Source organism: Lycium ferocissimum, chromosome 6 (assembly GCF_029784015.1).
Source record: "Lycium ferocissimum isolate CSIRO_LF1 chromosome 6, AGI_CSIRO_Lferr_CH_V1, whole genome shotgun sequence".
Classification (NCBI taxonomy): domain Eukaryota; kingdom Viridiplantae; phylum Streptophyta; class Magnoliopsida; order Solanales; family Solanaceae; genus Lycium; species Lycium ferocissimum.
Window position 1 is genome coordinate 20,247,655 of NC_081347.1, and position 17,096 is coordinate 20,264,750.

The 17,096-nt window shown below is 32.6% G+C and overlaps 2 protein-coding genes across 2 annotated transcripts; both read left to right on the forward strand.

The window, feature by feature from the left end:
• The first annotated feature begins 2,294 nt into the window (after positions 1-2,294).
• On the forward strand, positions 2,295-3,169 carry LOC132061194 (uncharacterized). Its single transcript, XM_059454050.1, has 2 exons — positions 2,295-2,338; positions 2,422-3,169. Exons 1-2 carry the CDS (start codon positions 2,295-2,297, stop codon positions 3,167-3,169), a joined length of 792 nt encoding a protein of 263 aa, XP_059310033.1.
• Positions 3,170-13,838: 10,669 nt separating this feature from the next.
• On the forward strand, positions 13,839-15,716 carry LOC132059482 (uncharacterized). The gene has a single exon (XM_059452103.1). The coding sequence runs from the start codon at positions 14,327-14,329 to the stop codon at positions 15,545-15,547; it is 1,221 nt and encodes a 406-aa protein (XP_059308086.1). The 5' UTR covers positions 13,839-14,326; the 3' UTR covers positions 15,548-15,716.
• The last annotated feature ends 1,380 nt before the right edge of the window (positions 15,717-17,096 follow it).

The following is a 17,096-nucleotide window of genomic DNA, read 5'->3' on the forward strand; positions in this document are numbered from 1 at the left end:
GACAATACAATGCTACAATTTTTGACCGTTTATTTGAATTTAATTCATATTACGCAACGTTTCAATGCGCAATAGAACATGATTTGACAACACATCATGCATGCCAATTTCAGTTTTTTTATGACACGTAAAGGACCGATTTGACAATACAATGCTGCATTTTTTGACCGTTTATTTGAATTTAATTCATATTACGCAACGTTTCAATGCGCAATAGAACATGATTTGACAACACATCATGCATGCCAATTTCAGCTTTTTTATGACACATAAAGGACCGATTTGACAATACAATGCTGCATTTTTTGACCGTTTATTTGAATTTAATTCATATTACGCAACGTTTCAATGCGCAATAGAACATGATTTGACAACACATCATGGATGCCAATTTCAGCTTTTTTATGACACATAAAGGACCGATTTGACAATACAATGCTGTATTTTTTGACCGTTTATTTGAATTTAATTCATATTATGCAACGTTTCAATGCGCAATAGAACATGATATGACAACTAATCATGCATGCCAATTTCGACGATGACACGTAAAGGACCGATTTGACAATACAATGCTGCATTTTTTGACCGTTTATTTGAATTTAATTCATATTATGCAATGTTTCAATGCGCAATAGGGGTCAATATGAATCTATTTAAGAAGAATGTTAGACAAGGTAAAAACTCATCCATTTAATAAGTTTAAGTCTCTTAAGTCATTCAAAAAAAACCTCTCTTAAGTCATTCAAAAAAAAAAAAAAAAAAAAAAATCAAACTTCCTACAAAAAATGTCTCAAGATATTCCACCAGTTAAGGTTTCATTACATTGGGATGGTATTATCCTTGATGACAATAGTACAGTTCGTTACAATAAAAGACCAAACGTTCATGTTAAATGTCCACTTGAAATGTCTTATGAATCACTAGTCACTTACATATATGAAAAAATGAAGGTTAGTCCAAATGAGCATGAAATATCTATAACAGGCAGATATCCACAATCAGTTTCCCATGTTATAGTGCTTTATGGTAGGCATTATATCAACGATGATGATTCTTTGAGGATTATTTGAATGCGCCGAAGAATTAAAACATTTAGTCGCCCTTAATGTTCTTGAGATGTATGTTGAAAAGATACCCGAGAGGTCCCGCAAGAACAGCCCGATCAAGCTAACACGTATGGAGATTTTAGTTCTTACGGGGGCATTTTGAGTGGCCGTGCCGTGAAAAAATCTTACCCAACAATTAAATCAAACTTGGTAAATATGCATTCTTATATTATTATTTTGTGCAGTAGCACGTGTTTATTGTATGTATTGGTAAATAACCATTTTTAAATATTTGTAGGGATTATAGACCTGATACGAGTAATATTGGGCATCATCTCAATTTAGTGGAGCAGCTCATTATTATCAAAACTCTCAGTTCAGTGGAGCTGATTATTATAATAATTCTCAGTTCAGTGGAGTTGATTATTATAATAATTCTCAGTTCGGTGCAACTGATTATTATCAAAACTCGTCAGTGGTACCAACTGTGGATGAAAGGCAGTCCTTTCAGTTTGGTGGAGTTGATCATTCTCCACACCATGCTCATTCTCAATATGTGTAGGTTCATCACCTTGATATATATATATATATATATATATTGAATTTGGAATTTAACATATGCTTTTTATCGTGTAGGAGGAGGCCTTTCTTAGATGGCTGATTGTCCAAGTTATGTGGATACATCAGAGAGTGATGGCGATGAACCAGCTAATAATGCAGAGGTAACCGATAATGAAGATAGTGAAGGGGATGAAGAAGATACGCATTTTAGTCCGCAGAACCAACTCACCACCACGTATCACCTCCGATAGCGGAAAACCCAATTCCTGACAGCCCAATGCAGTGGCATTCTGACTATATTCCATATCTTGACAGTCTACAAGGTCGTGAGGATGCATTTGTCTTCACAAGAGATGATGATCAAAGTCGCCAAAAAACGTGGATTGAACCAAAAAATCCCATGACTGATGAATGCGTCCTTGCAAAGGGAATGCAGTTCACATAAAAAAAGATGTTGCAACGGGTACATCGAATTTATTGTATAAAGGATATGAGGGAGTTTAAGGTTGATGACTCAAACAAATCGATATGGAGGCTGATTTGTAAGTGACATACTCAAGGCTGTCGGTGGTTGCTTCGGAAATTGCTAAGCTTGATGGTCTGTGGAAAATCACAAAATTCCACCCAAAGCACACTTGTGATATGGGACAAAGTCGAGCAGATCATTTTAATTTAGATATAAACATGATTGCTCATGTGTTACTTAAACACATTGAGGAAACTCCAAGGTAACTTATCTGACCGTTTACATTATATATCTTATAGCAATTAAAATATCATTGCTAAATGTTGTTTGTTTAAACTTATGCAGGATGCCCATCAAAACTTGTATTAGCATGGTCCACTCCAAATATGGTAAAATCATAAGCAAGAGAAAGGGATTTCTCGGGCGTAGACGTGCTTTTGAGATGATCTTTGGAACTTGGGAATCCTCTTTTCGGGCGTTGCCGGGGTATATAGCGGCTCTAAAACATGCTAATCCTGGCACTGTTGTACAGTGGCGGCTTTTAGAGGGCAGAATTTTCGACTTCGTCTTTTGGGCATTCAAACCAAGTATTGATGGTTTTGCTCACTGCCGGAATGTGATATCGATAGATGGGACGCATGTATATGACCGATATGACATTAAGCTCCTAATTGCAGTAGGTATGGATGCCAATGGGTCAATATTCCCTCTTGCTTTTGCAATTGCCGCCAACGAGACATGGGGGATGTTCTTGACTCATCTAAAAACTCATGTTATTAAGGGTCGTCAGGGCATATGTGTCCTATCAGATCGTCATAAAGGCATATTGCACAATATGTGTACTCTGGAAGGGTGGCAGCCTCCACATGCTTACCATCGATATAGTTTAAAGCACTTAAAGGCTAATTTTCAAACAAAGTTTGGAAATGGCACTGTAAACAAATTGATGTGGGGGGTTGCGATGCAGCATCAACAAAGAAAATGGGCTACAAAGATGGAGTTGCTAAGGGAAGTGAGTGAAGAGGCATATGTTTGGTTGATGAAATTAGAAGTTGAAAAATGGACGCTTTACGCTAATGGAGGAAGGAGATAGGGCATGCTCACAACGAACAGGTCGGAGTCTTTCAATGGACTCCTCAAATCTACTCGAGGACTACCTGTCACCGTAATGGTAAGACTAACTTTCAGGCAGGTCGTGGAGCGATTTGCGGATAGGACAAGGCAGGCCAGAGCCATATTAGCTGAGGACGGAACATGGATGCCAAAGCCCTACAAAAAGATGGAGCACCATAGAAGAAAGGCAGAGGGTCACCAAATGACCGAGTATGACGTCGCTCAACGAGTGTATGAAGTTAGAACGGGTTATTGCGACGGCAAAGGAGGAAACAAACATATCGTTACTGAGCGTACAAAATCATGCACTTGTGGTAAGTGGCAAACGTACCACATGCCATGTTCTCATGCAGTCAAGTGCTTTGAAAGAATGGCCAGAAATGTAACTGATTATGTGGCGGAGGAATATAAAGTCGTAAAATACCTTAAAGCATATTCCGGCCACTTCCATCCCCTTAGTGATCAAGCTTATTGGCCAGCCGCGCCGTTTTCTGTGTTTGTGAACAAGAAGCATATCCGTAAATTAAGAAAAAATAAGCTAACCCGTTATCACAATCAAATGGATATTAGCGAAAAGACTTACTCTCACAAGTGCTCGACATGTAAGCAATTTGGGCATGATAAGCGTTCATGTGGGCAAAACTCCCATGGTGGCAGCACATCTGAAAGTAGAAGAGTGTCTAGAACTTGATTTTTTTTTTTAAAGTCTATTATCATTTAATGATGTATTTCGTTGCTAATGGAATGAAATATTTTTCAATTATTATGAACCTCTCGTATTGGATGAATTATTTTTAAATATTATATTTATTTTTGCACATTCAAAAGGTGCGGATTACACAATACAATAACAAAATAAAAAAGACATAAAAAGAAAAAAAAAAAGAAAAAACCTAATACAAAGCAGAGAAATTTTCTCTTTCTATCTTTCTTGAACCAAAAAAGTACTTTCATAGCTTTGGGAGTAAAACAAAAGAGATTAATCAAAACCCTATAAAATATGACACTTAAACCTAAATATAACAAGTTTTCAAACGTACTTCGGAGCACTTTATAACCCCTAAAACGACGATCCAAATGTATATATATACTTGATGTAATTAGCCAATATTATTGTACACTAAAAAAAATATTAAGTTCTATATAAAATATTTATATTCCGGTGTTTTGAAACGTGACTAATCTTCGGTCAAAGTACGAAAAAAACCTTAATTTTGAGTTTGATTTCCAAAGAATAAAGGTTGGGGGTTTTTTTTTTTTTGGGGGGGGGGGGGGGGGGGGGTTTCACGCACGGGGGAATCCGTGCGTGAAAGGACAAAAGTGTAAATGTACACTTTGTGCCTTTCACGCACAGATTATGTGCGTGAAGCTTACTTTGGTTCTTTTTTATTTAATGGGTTAGTTTGGTTCCAAATTTTTTTTTTTTTTGGGTTACAAAAGTGCCAGGTCCGATTTTTAGTGATTGTTTGGTGCCTTGCATAAAAAAAGTGTTTACTATTATTTCTAATGAGGTTATTTTGAATACATTTTACAAAATGAAAACTCATGGAAATTAAAATAATTGTTGCAATAGACGAGAGTTGTGTTTGGTTTATATTGTGTTCGTTTTAAATATGATATTACAGTGTTTTATTCAGTTGTTTTTATACCCGAACGTGACACTGCTTATGAAAAATCATGTGTACGCCTCTCTCTCTCTCTCTCTCTCTCTCTCTCTTTGTCTATATATATATACTAGTTTTATGAGGCCCGTGCTAAGTCCAGGCCCAAACTCTTAACATTTTAACTTTCTTATGTTTTTTTAACTTTCATTGTTAATTGTTAATGAAATTATATACTTCAATACAGATGTAGAGTCATGATTTGAAGTTTATGAGTTCTGAATTTAATTTTGTAAATTATTCGGTACTAAATTAATAATTTATAGACAAATACAAAGTTTGTGACGAAAGCTACCAGATTTGATTGAAATCATCGTTGACTCTCTAGCTCCGCCCTGCTTCAAATTCATTTTGCGCTTATCGTGAACTCATTTAAGATTTTAATAAAGTATTTTATTTTATCTGTATTAACAAAACTCATGTTTTCATCTTCTAGAATCATCTAACACAACAAAGAAAATTCTAATAACTTCAACTTTATACTACAATATTATAACCTTAGTTTAAAAAATTTACACAAGTTAACCTAATGATCCTACAATTAGTAAATAATAATTAAAGTACATTAATAAAGTAAAAGATTTTAAAACTATATTTGTATATAATTTTAGAACAAATCTTTATAAGCACATATGAGCTCACTAAAAAGAAGCAAGATATTAGAAGTTTAAGAATAAAAGATATTGTAATACCTAATAATGTTTCAGTTGCAAAAGAAAATTTGGCTCCAAAATTGCCAAAATTTACCAGAATGTATAAGAACAAACAATATATTCTCTCCATCCCAAAATATAAAGGCAATTTAATTAATTTCGAAGCTAAATTGGGTTAGATTAATTCAATATTTTGAAATTAAAATTTAGATATTCAAAAAATATACAGAAATTACTATAAATTGCAATTTTCCTACCAATATAATGTAAGGATTCTAAAAATAGTTGTTAAAGTTTATATAATTTGACACACGAAAAGTGAAGCATGATAAATATTTTAAGATAAAGGAAGAAATTAATAAAATGTTATTATAATATGGACCAATTATATCAAGGCCCAAGTTGAAGAATGATGGCAAAAATAATAAGGAAAAAAGGCCCAGTGAATGATCTTAAAAAATGAATGAGGGCAAAATGAATAAGGAAAAAGAAAAACAAAGCCATGTGGATTAGCCTGATAGGATCACCTTGAATGTGAGGACGACAAATTTTCTTGGTTCCCTCTTATTACATATAGTAATATATACACACACATTGATAATATTACATTTTAAATAATATTCAAAAGAAAGTTTGTGAATATGAACTTCTTTTTCTCAAAAAAAAAAACGTTCGCATAATAGTTGATTTAGGCTTCATTCTGAGCAAGAAAGAGTAATTAGGTCATTACTAATCTTAAAAACTTTCTAAATTTTGTCACGATTCAATTTTTGATCGAATCATAAAGGGCACCCAATGCCTTAACTTGACCGAGCGAATCAAATTGACTATTGTACCTTTTTTTTTAACCCCTCCCCCAAGAGCTCTCTCTTTTTGCTCTTTTGATGACTCGAACCCACAAACTTCGGGTCGAAGGTGAAGGGTGCTTACCGTAACAAGAGTTTTTACTCGTTCAAACTCTTTGCCAGGACAAATCAAGGGTCTGCTAAACATGGATAGATGGCAATTTCCTGTTTTTAGAGTAAAAAAGAAGAAACTGAGCATGATTTATTTTGACTCTCCTTAACTTGTCTTAGGATGGCACTGACGTGCATATTTTTTCCCAAATTGTACAAGTGTCCAAGAAGGCAAGCCTAATCCTCCTTCTTCATATGTAATTCTCTTCCAATAGCAATGAAATATGGACAGTTTCGATGTTTTAAAAAAAAAAAAAATCATGTATACCTATGTGCAAGATACATGTTAGATATATGTCGCTGAGAAATTTTTAAACTCGATTTCAAGTACGAATTTTAACTCCAAACCAGACATCAATCACCTCCAATCTTCCTTAATTTTTGTGTATTGCCTCATTTATGTGTTTTCATCGAATTCCAACCATGAGAACAGTTCCTTTTACCTAGATTTTTTTTGAATATTGTATATCATTGGTTTTTTTTTTTTTTGACTTAATGGCTAATGTTGGTAAGAAGTGTTTATTTTTGGCTATATATTTCCGTAGATACCTCTTTCCTTCTTCTATGACACTTTAAACCCATCAATTACATGATTTGGCTTTCTAAGTGATTTACATCTAACTTGACATAGTAAAAATGGTTCCAAGTAAAATTCAACTTTTTTTTATTATAAGATTGTAACTAATAAAGGCCCACGATGTGAGATATAACCTGTAGCTCTTGGTCGGTCGGTGTGTTTTTATCCATTTCTTAAAGGTTGTCTGCCTATTTTCAACGAATTAATGATTCTGTCTCTGCCCCAAGCAAATTACTACTCCTAGGTATTGTACTTTCTAGTGAAACACTTCTCCTACGCATTTGCCACAAACTAAGTTTCAAATTCATGTAAAAAGTTTTTGTTTGATAATGTTTGGCCTAAAATATATATATATATATATATATATATATATATATTAAAAAAAAAAAAAAAAAAAAGAGAAGCTCTTAGTTTTTGAGGTCAAGTAAAAACTCAGAAAATCGTCAAGCAAGTATTAGTGTATTACTAGTTGCAAAAACTTAAATATTAAATTTAGAAAAACTGTTACTGCAAAGTTTGGGACAATAGAAAAAGGAAAAAAAGATTAAGAAGCCTCCATCTTATACGACATGAGACATTCTATTAATAATGTATCCCTTGCTAAAATTGTAAGTGTGAATCTCATACATTATGAATCTAAATTTCGCTAAAATAATGTAAATTAGAGAGATCGTGTTTCATGCCTCTTCAATTATTCATCGAATATTTAGAAAAGTAGGGTTACAGCGAGAAAAAGACAACTTTATCTCTAAATACTGATTAATGTGTGAATCATGTAAAAAAAAAAAAAAAAAAAAAAAAAAAAAAAGCAAAGATTGAAAAGACACCTTCACCACATCAAACCCGTAAGAGAAAAAGAAAAAGATAAAAAATCTAAGATCCTCAAAGGTAGGATAATTTTGGAATATAAATTTTTGGTAGCTAGCTAACCATGCTGTATTGTTCTTTTTGGTATAGTATGTGTGGTACTACAAACGAACCATAATAAGAGACAGAATATTAATCACACATGATGGGGTTTCAATATGAATCCAGTGGCTAGGATAAAAATGTATATATGTATCAGCACTCCTTTTGTGTAAGGTACACAAGCAATATTATGAAAAAGATGGAGGGTCAAAATCAACTTCCATTATGTTATATACTTATCTAGGGATAAGACATCAATAATCCCGAACTTTACTCAAAGTTTCAAGGACATACTTTATCTTTACAAGGGTCTTATTACCCTGCAGAACTATTATAAAGTGTAATAAATACACCCTTTAATGTTGAGGTGGAATAGAGAGTGTGCTCACTCTCTTAGGGGCATGTGAAAGACGAAAAATGAACTAAATTTCTCAATAATATGGACACTTGTCATTTTTTAATTAGACAGGTTTACAATTAATGAGTATACATAGCTAATTAACATTACAAAAAGACAGATTTTCAAGAACTTTAAAAAAACAAGGCGATGTTCTTCATCTTCTTCATTTTTGGGTCTCAAAATTCAACAAAAACTCAATCAAATCCGCACAAATCAAGCTTAAATTTCAACTACAACTTCACGAACATCATCACCAAACTCCAGCAATCAATTTGGCCAACAATCAAGAATTTTGGCAAACCCATTTTTTGTTCTTCAAGTTTTTCAAGGTTCAACAATGGTGTATTCGAAATTCTTTCTCCATTTTCGAATATCAACAACAACTAAGGATCTAGAATGAGTTTAGTACTTGAATCTCAACTTTAAAACTTCAACAACCTTCGAATATGTTCAACACCTCCAATTCTTTTTTAAGTTCATACAAGAATAATAACAATAACAACTGTCCTTTCATTTTTCTAAATATAAAGTGATATTTCCATAATATTTTGGAATTAAAAATTTTGAAAAAATAAAAAGATTTTTTTCTTAAAAAAAATTGCGAAAATACACATGGCAGTGCGTGTATTTCACTGCCCACTAGGAGTTTAGTTCTCTATGCCACGTCAGCACTTGGGGTTGCGTTTACTACACTTTAAAATAGTTCGGGAGGGTAATAGCACCCCGTAAAGAAAAGGTGTGTCCCTGGAACTTCAGATATATATATAGTTCAAGAGGGTACTAATGCCTTATCCCTACTTATCTACATATATAAACTCCCACACCCCCTCCTCTCCGAATCTGCCATCAAAGGGCGTGCTGGGTACGAAGGAAAATGTTTTTCACAATTTCTTTTGTTAAATAAATGCTTTTTTTTTTGTGCAGTAAATAAGCAAAAGATATTATACTAAAAAAGCATTTAAGGAATTTTAAAAAAAAAATTACAGCCTATAGTAAAAAGCATTACAGGAATTTTAAAAAAAAAAAATACAGCCTAACACAAGACATTGTACCTAGGTGGCCATATTTTCAGTTTACAATTTGATAGCCAACTTTTTTTTTGCAACAATGTTTATGCATTTGCGGTATACAATACGCACTTACTGTAAACAATATATCAACCTTATATAAAAGTGTATAATAATATATAAGAGGAGCTTATACGCACTTTGACACTATTACACAAAATTATATAAAATTATACGGAAAAAAAAAGGTTTCCTCGCCTGCAAACTTCAACACATGATACTATATCCGAAATGTATCAAACAATACCAAATAGATCAAATCTTCATCGAATAGCTGTAAATTTAATCACAACTTCAAAATGACTTCTCAACGAACCTAAATCATCAATTTGTCAAAAAAAAAAAAAAAATACAAGCCAGAAAACCCGTTCGTGAGTTTTCAAGCTTTTAGAAACCCCAAAATTGGAGTTTTAAATTTTTCACTTGTAATTCCACTACTAGAAATAGAGAATTTTTCCACCAACTTTCAGTGGGAAATTTGTTCTATAAAACATGATTTTCCCACTTCATTCCCACTGAACAAGCTCGCTGGGAAAAACGCATGGTAGGAAATAAATTCCCATTGAAACAACGGAAACTTCTTACTTTTTCCTTTTGAAAACACTACTATTTAGGTTTTCCCACCGACATTCAGTGGGAAATAGCCACTGAACATTTTTCAGTCGGAAAATAGAGATTTTTTAGTAGTGTTCACCCAACAATGATCAAATTTGTGATGATAAATATGAATATCATTCAATGAGGTTTTATATTTTTCACTTGTAATTCACCCAACAATTATTAAATATGTGATGTAAATATGACTATCACGCTTAATCAATTTCAAAAATGAAAATCATAATCATAAATTAAGGAATTTTTGTCTTTTTTCTAAGTATTTCAAATTATCTACAAAATTAGCTAAATAGGATAAGATTTAAAATTATGGGCTTTTTTGCATTATTAGTTTAGGCCAAGTATATAAACGGTTAAAGTCTCAAGCATTTATATATCAACTAGACAAATACATAAGAGTATGAGGATGGTGGCAGGGTGGCTATGGCAGGTGGGGTAAAGGTGGGGTAGGTGGAGCATGCAAATGAGACAATTAGAGCTCGTTTGGTAGGAGGTCTTAGCTAAAATAGTCATGGTATTAGATGTGGTATTATTTTATACCATGCTTGGTTGACATTTTGGGGCGTGCATAACTAATATATGGATTAGTTAATACACCAAGTAGTCGTTTGGTAGATAGTCGAAATTATCCCGGGATTATAATCCCGGGACTAATTTATCCCATCTATTGGGATTATTTTATACCATGTCAAAGATGGTATAAAATAATCCCAAAGATAAATGGGATAAGAAAGTATAAGGCAGGATATCCCGGCGCTAATTTTATACTATGTTTGGTATAAGGTATAAATTTATCCCAAGATAAATTTATACCTTCTACCAAACATGGTATAAAAATTAGTGCTGGGATATCCCAGCTTATACCTTCTACCAAACGACCCCCAAAGGTTGTATTATCTTATCCCACCACCACCAAGGGATAACTTATCCATGGATAAAAAACTAAAATGACAAAATTGGCCTTGTTTTGTTCCAAAAAACTTATAAAGGGCAAACATCTAAAGGTATAATTGTAACAAATTATTTTTAAGTTTTAAAAATAAATAAATATTCAAATGGTATCTTTTGTGTCCAATTTTAGTGCAATGAACCAAACACCTAACAAAAATAATTCATATATTACTAATCCATGTATTACTAATTCTTACATTACTAAAAGTCCCCACGTTATTAATCTATGTATAACTTGTCTTTGAACCAAACGAGCCCTTAATGTGTAATGCCATTCTACCAGGAAAGTCATTTTGTCTACTTTTAAGAAACTTGCTTTTTTAGAGAAAAATATTTTTTGCCACAAAGGCTGTTCCTGATGCTGGACAAAATATTTGACCACCCAATATGAAAAAAATTAGAAAATATTTTCTGAAAAAGTGTTTTTTTCCAAACCAAACACGCCCTAAGTGTCAAGAACATACTCTTATTTTAATTATCCATTCAAAAAATCATGCTATAATTAACATAAATTTATGTTTGTATAAACTTGTGGTAGCGAAAGTATTTATTGACTCTTTATAGTAAGTAGATCAAATATTGTATGATTTTGATTGAAAGAAACTAGTGCCTACATAGAGTTGCACCATTGGAGTAGTTTAAGTGGAGCAAGCAACAACATATGTTAAGCTAGGTTTAGGTAATCTATTCCTCCAGCATTTAATGCCACGTGTATCTATGTAGTCCTATATTTCTTAAAGTATTCGCTTTCCATATGATATGTACATCAGTATATATTATTCTATCAATTAATTAATAATACCACCCACCAAAGGGCCAAAAAGAAAAGAAAAAAAAAAAACTGTTAAAATTTAGTGAAGTGTTTAGGTTTTAAGAAACAGTAGAGATGAGTGTTAAGCCACTTGCCACCTGCTTTTATGATATTACGTGTAAGACTCACCATACGTGAGGGATTTAGCCTTAGGATTAGGGTTTTTGTTCGTAGTTAGGTGTTAAAAGAAAACATTGACATAAATACATAATAAATATTTTGTGTATAAATTAATGGATTAAAAAAAAGGTAAACTTACATAATACCTTATTGTCCCTTCATGTTACATACAATATGAGTCAGTAAGAAAAGTAATGTGGTTGGCTGGGGCAAAGTCACACCTAATAACCACTTCAGTCACAGAAGCTTGATGTGTTTTGATATAATTACGAATGGTAATTAACAAAATCATTATAGCTATTAAATATAAATAAATTAAAAGATAGTTATTATCAATAATTTTCTCTTAGAAGTAATTATGCCAATTAATTATTTCTAAAAAAAAAACAAATAATAATTGGTTAAAAGATGTACAACCTTACGTAGAATGACCAAGACAAGTCTTTTCCGCAAGCAAGTTGGATATAAAAATATCATCTAATATGATTGCACATATAAAATATTAGATTAAAAACTAGAATATATAATGACAGCAAAATTTTGGATTGTTGCAGCGAACTTGAAGTGTTGTTGAACTGATCTATCCATCCATCAAACAAAAATTAACTTTTTTATTAAAAAAGATTAAAACTTTGGTTATATCTAAACTTTTTACTCTTTGTAGTATGAAGAAAAAAGTAATGAAGAGGTGAATTTAACGATGTAAAAGCACATAAGTAAAGAAAAAATGATGATTTTACCTACAATTCAGTGGAAAGAGGACATGCATGAGAGATTCTCTGTAGGTTCATGATAATATCCCTACTTTTCCTTTTTCTGAAACTCTCTCTGAATTTTCCCACTTAGTCAAACATGCAATATTTTTCATTAAGTTCGAAATGAACTCTTATCTTTTATCTTTCAAAAATATTTAAATTCAAGATTGCTGGAATAAGATTTTGTTATTTTAAGACAACAAAAAGAACTTCTAATTAAAGCACCAGTTTATATCCTTGGGCTTATTCTCAAATGAATCTCTTTACAGCATTATGTAAACTAACACTCAAATATAAACCATTTTGAATTGAGGGAGTAATATTCGTTTCCCCCTTAGAAAATAAGAACTACTTATTTGGTTTTTTTTATATAGTAAATTTCAATTAAATGAATATATAAGAATAAAGTAATATGGCATTGAAGTGGGAGTATTTTGACATGTTAATTTCATGATAAATAATATATTTGGTGTGGATATATACATTTTGTAAGCTTGTATATTGAAAGGTGATATGAAATGTACTTAATTAGTGGCTCTCTGTTTCCTTCATGGCCTTTCTTTCACCAACCATCATCTTCTCTAATATTTGGCTTCATGCTTACCTCATTATTTCATGTAAAAAAAATGACATGACCCAATAAAAAGTAGTAAAATCTATTAACTAATCCATTTACTCCAGTTAGACTTTTCTTTTATAAGCAATGATAATGAGCCCGTTTGGATTGGCTTATAAGTTGGGCATAAGTTTTTTTATAAGAGCGTTTTTAAAACTTTTGAGTGTTTGGTGGCCGATTTAAAGTCATTTTGTCTTAAAATAAGTTCTAAAAAAATAATTACCTTATTTGACTTAACTTATCTAAAGAAAAGCATATAAAAATTCTAAAATAGGCTATAAGCGAAAAAAAATAAGTTGGACTACCCCAACTTATTTTTTTCAGCTTATAAGCTGCAAACAGCTTATAGAAATAAGCTCATCCAAACACCCTCAATAGCTTCTTCTTTTTTTGTGGCAGATTTAATTTCTTTTACAGCAATATAGAGCTCTTTCACACCGTAAATCTAAAACCATAGAAAATCACACAGCAAACAGATCAGTCACTTTCAATATACCCCACTCTGATCCTTTGAGTGGAAAATTTTGAGATATCTACTCTAAAGCCGCCTCTCTTTTTTTCCCCTTCTTTCTTCTCCTCTTTAATTTCTTACATAGAGATAAATAAATCCCTTCTTTCTTCTTCATTTCTCTCTTTCTTTTTCTTCCTCTCATTTCCTTTTTTCTCTTTTCTGAAAACCCTAGTACCTAATACAAGGGCAATAAAACCACAAAGATATCTCAATCTCATCACTTCTCAACCTTTTTTACTTGTTTGTGGCTCAGAGACAAATTGAGAAAAGAAGCATGGGAAAAAGGAGTAGTAGTACTACCACTATCATCATTCTTTTGTGCAGATCATCACAGGTTTGAAACATATTGGAGGGTACTTTCTGATTGTCTTCTTCTTTAATGGGGGTTTTCCAGTAAGTAATACAAAATCTTTTGTGCACTAAAACCAACAAAATAGATCTCTCTCTCTCTCTCTCCATATCTCTGTCCTTTTGTTCTTTGTTCTTCTTCTTTCCTTTATTCCTTTTGTTCTTCTTCTCTGTTAAAAGCAAAATAATGGATTCTGGAAACAACAGTGCAAGTCTACAGTCATCAAGTGGTGGTGGTGCTGGTGGTGATGAAGAGTACAATTCACTTGCTTCTGATTCTTTTAATTCTTCAACTTTCCACGCACAAAATTCCTCCATTTTTGACCCTTTTGCCAACTATTTCAACCCCATATCTCGACCACAACCACCACACAACTACACAACAACTAATTCACTTTTCAATACTGATTGGTCCAAAACCCTAAGATCTGAGCAAAACAACAGCCCCATGATGTTGTTACCATCATCTAATACTCCTAAATCATTATCATTTGGTGATGTTTCTTTCCCTTCAGTACCATCACCACACTGTGGCGTCGCTAACGTGAGTGTTACTACTACTACTACTACTGGAACAGTTGCGCCATCATCAGATCAACCGGTTACGCAAGCGCCACGTAATCCGAAGAAAAGATCAAGAGCTTCAAGAAGAGCACCAACAACTGTGTTGACAACTGATACAACTAATTTCAGAGCTATGGTTCAAGAATTTACTGGGATACCTGCACCACCTTTTACATCTTCTTATTTTGCACCTAGAACAAGCAGATTTGATTTATTTGCTGGTGCTTCTAGTAATAATAATCCTCTTAATATTTCACAACCACCTAATTATCTAAGAAGACCTTTCCCTCAGAAAATTCAAGTACCACCACCCTTTCTTTCTCCTAATTCTTCAACTTCTTCTTCGTCGTCGTCGTCTTCGTCGTTAATGTTGAGTTGTTTAGCTAACAATATTGCTTCTGGTGCTTCAAGCACTACTAGTGCTTCTAATTCAAACATTAACTACCAGCCACAACTTCCTAGTGGAGTCGCTAGTTCTGTTACACAAAGTTCTAATCTTTTTAGTACAATTCAACAGAACTCAATCCTCGCATCACTTCTTCAATCTTCTCAAAAGTATCCACTTGGTGTGTCCAAAGATCAAGAACAATTCCAAATGCCATCAAACAACTCATCACAGATAAAGATTGGAAGTGTTCTTGAAGAGTATAGTATGAATAGTGCTCAACATGGACATCTTTTAAGTGGGCTTCCTAATTTGATATCTCCAGAACAAGCAACGTCATCGAGGAATGAGAATATTGCAGCTTCAACAAATTTTCATGGCGATAATAAGGTGCAGGAAACAGTTGCAAGCAGAGGTGGTGAAGGTATGATGGAATCATGGATTTGTTCTTCAGACTAGGAAAAAAAAAAGGGGGAAATAAGGTTTAATAAATTATTACTCAATAGAAAGATTATTGAAGTCGTGATGATGATGATTATGTGATCATAGCAACAATGAAAAGGAAAAAATGAGACATTTAGTAGTGTTTACTTACCATCATGTTTTCTTAATCATGATTTTTTTTTTTTTTTTTAAAAAAAGGTGAACTTTAGTTTAATTTCATGAACTGTGTAGATATATGATGGTGTTGGGATTGTTTGTTGAAGTAGTCGATTATATGGCTAATCATATACTTATAGATTAGATTTAGATTAGGTAGAAAAGGGAGATGGAATACAGATATGATGATTAGAATGATGGCGGATTTCTTGGTTTATTTTCCTTGTTTTCTTGTCAATATTATTGGTTTCTTGGAATAGTGAAATGTTGTTACTTTGCATTTTCTAAGTTTCTTTGATTACTGTGGTTTCATTCCTTTTTAATCGATAGCTTGTTTTACATTGTGGTGCATCAACAGAGAAAAATCAAAAGCATATCAAACTCTAGCACTCTTTTGATGTTCCTCGTACCTTCTATTCTCTGAACTCTGTTTGGTGTTACATGCATTATTTAGGCCCAAAAAATAAAGAATTCACTATTTTTAGCTATGGAAAAAAAAAAAACAAGTGCCTAGCTTTTTGGGATTTTCTCTAATTTCTTCTGCTCAGTTCCAGTCCAAAAAATGTTTTTTTTTTTACTTCTTTCTTTAATAGTAGTTCATGATATCCTCCATCCTGTGAAAAGATAATACTGTATGTATTACTGATTAAAATTCATCACTTTGCTGCAATACGTACAAAAATTAATCTAACTTAACTTACAGAAATTTTAATTTCTTTTCTAAAATGGGAGATAATGTTCATCACAAATTGATCAATTTCTCAGGGATTTTTAAAGATTAATGTTGTTGAACTGTCAGAAACACATTTTTCCTAGCTTCAAATGTTCCCGTAAACTATTCTACAGTTTCACAACTGTTTAGTTTATTGTCGAATCCGCTTCACACTATTCCTCTTTAATTAAGCGAATTTTTATTAAACATGCCAAGACTTTTTTCTTTATTAGTGACAACAAATATTTGAAAGACTATAATTTGTTGAATATAATAATCATAGATATCCTTGGTGTCACCTGTTTTTATTAATTACAGTTCTCTTTTATCTAAGGCTTTATCTAATTGTAACTTCATCTTTTTACCTTCTAATAAAAATACTTTTGAGTTGTAGTATTGTTTAAGTTAACGTAAGACACTAATATATATTAAAAGGAGCGATTGACGGCGAGATTTTGGGGATCGTTAGGCGCCGCATTTTGCTATTTAATTTTATTTGTGAAATTCAGTGGACTCTTTTGGAGTTTGAAATTAAATATATGATGAATTAGCATGTAGACTTTTTTTTTCCCCTTAGTTTTACAAAAATTTAAATATATATGTACGTCTCCTCTTGGGGTACAGCACGCCAGTCATGAAGCACGGACTCAGGGTATTATCTCTTGGTCAATTAGTCCTTTTTCTTTTTCTTTATTA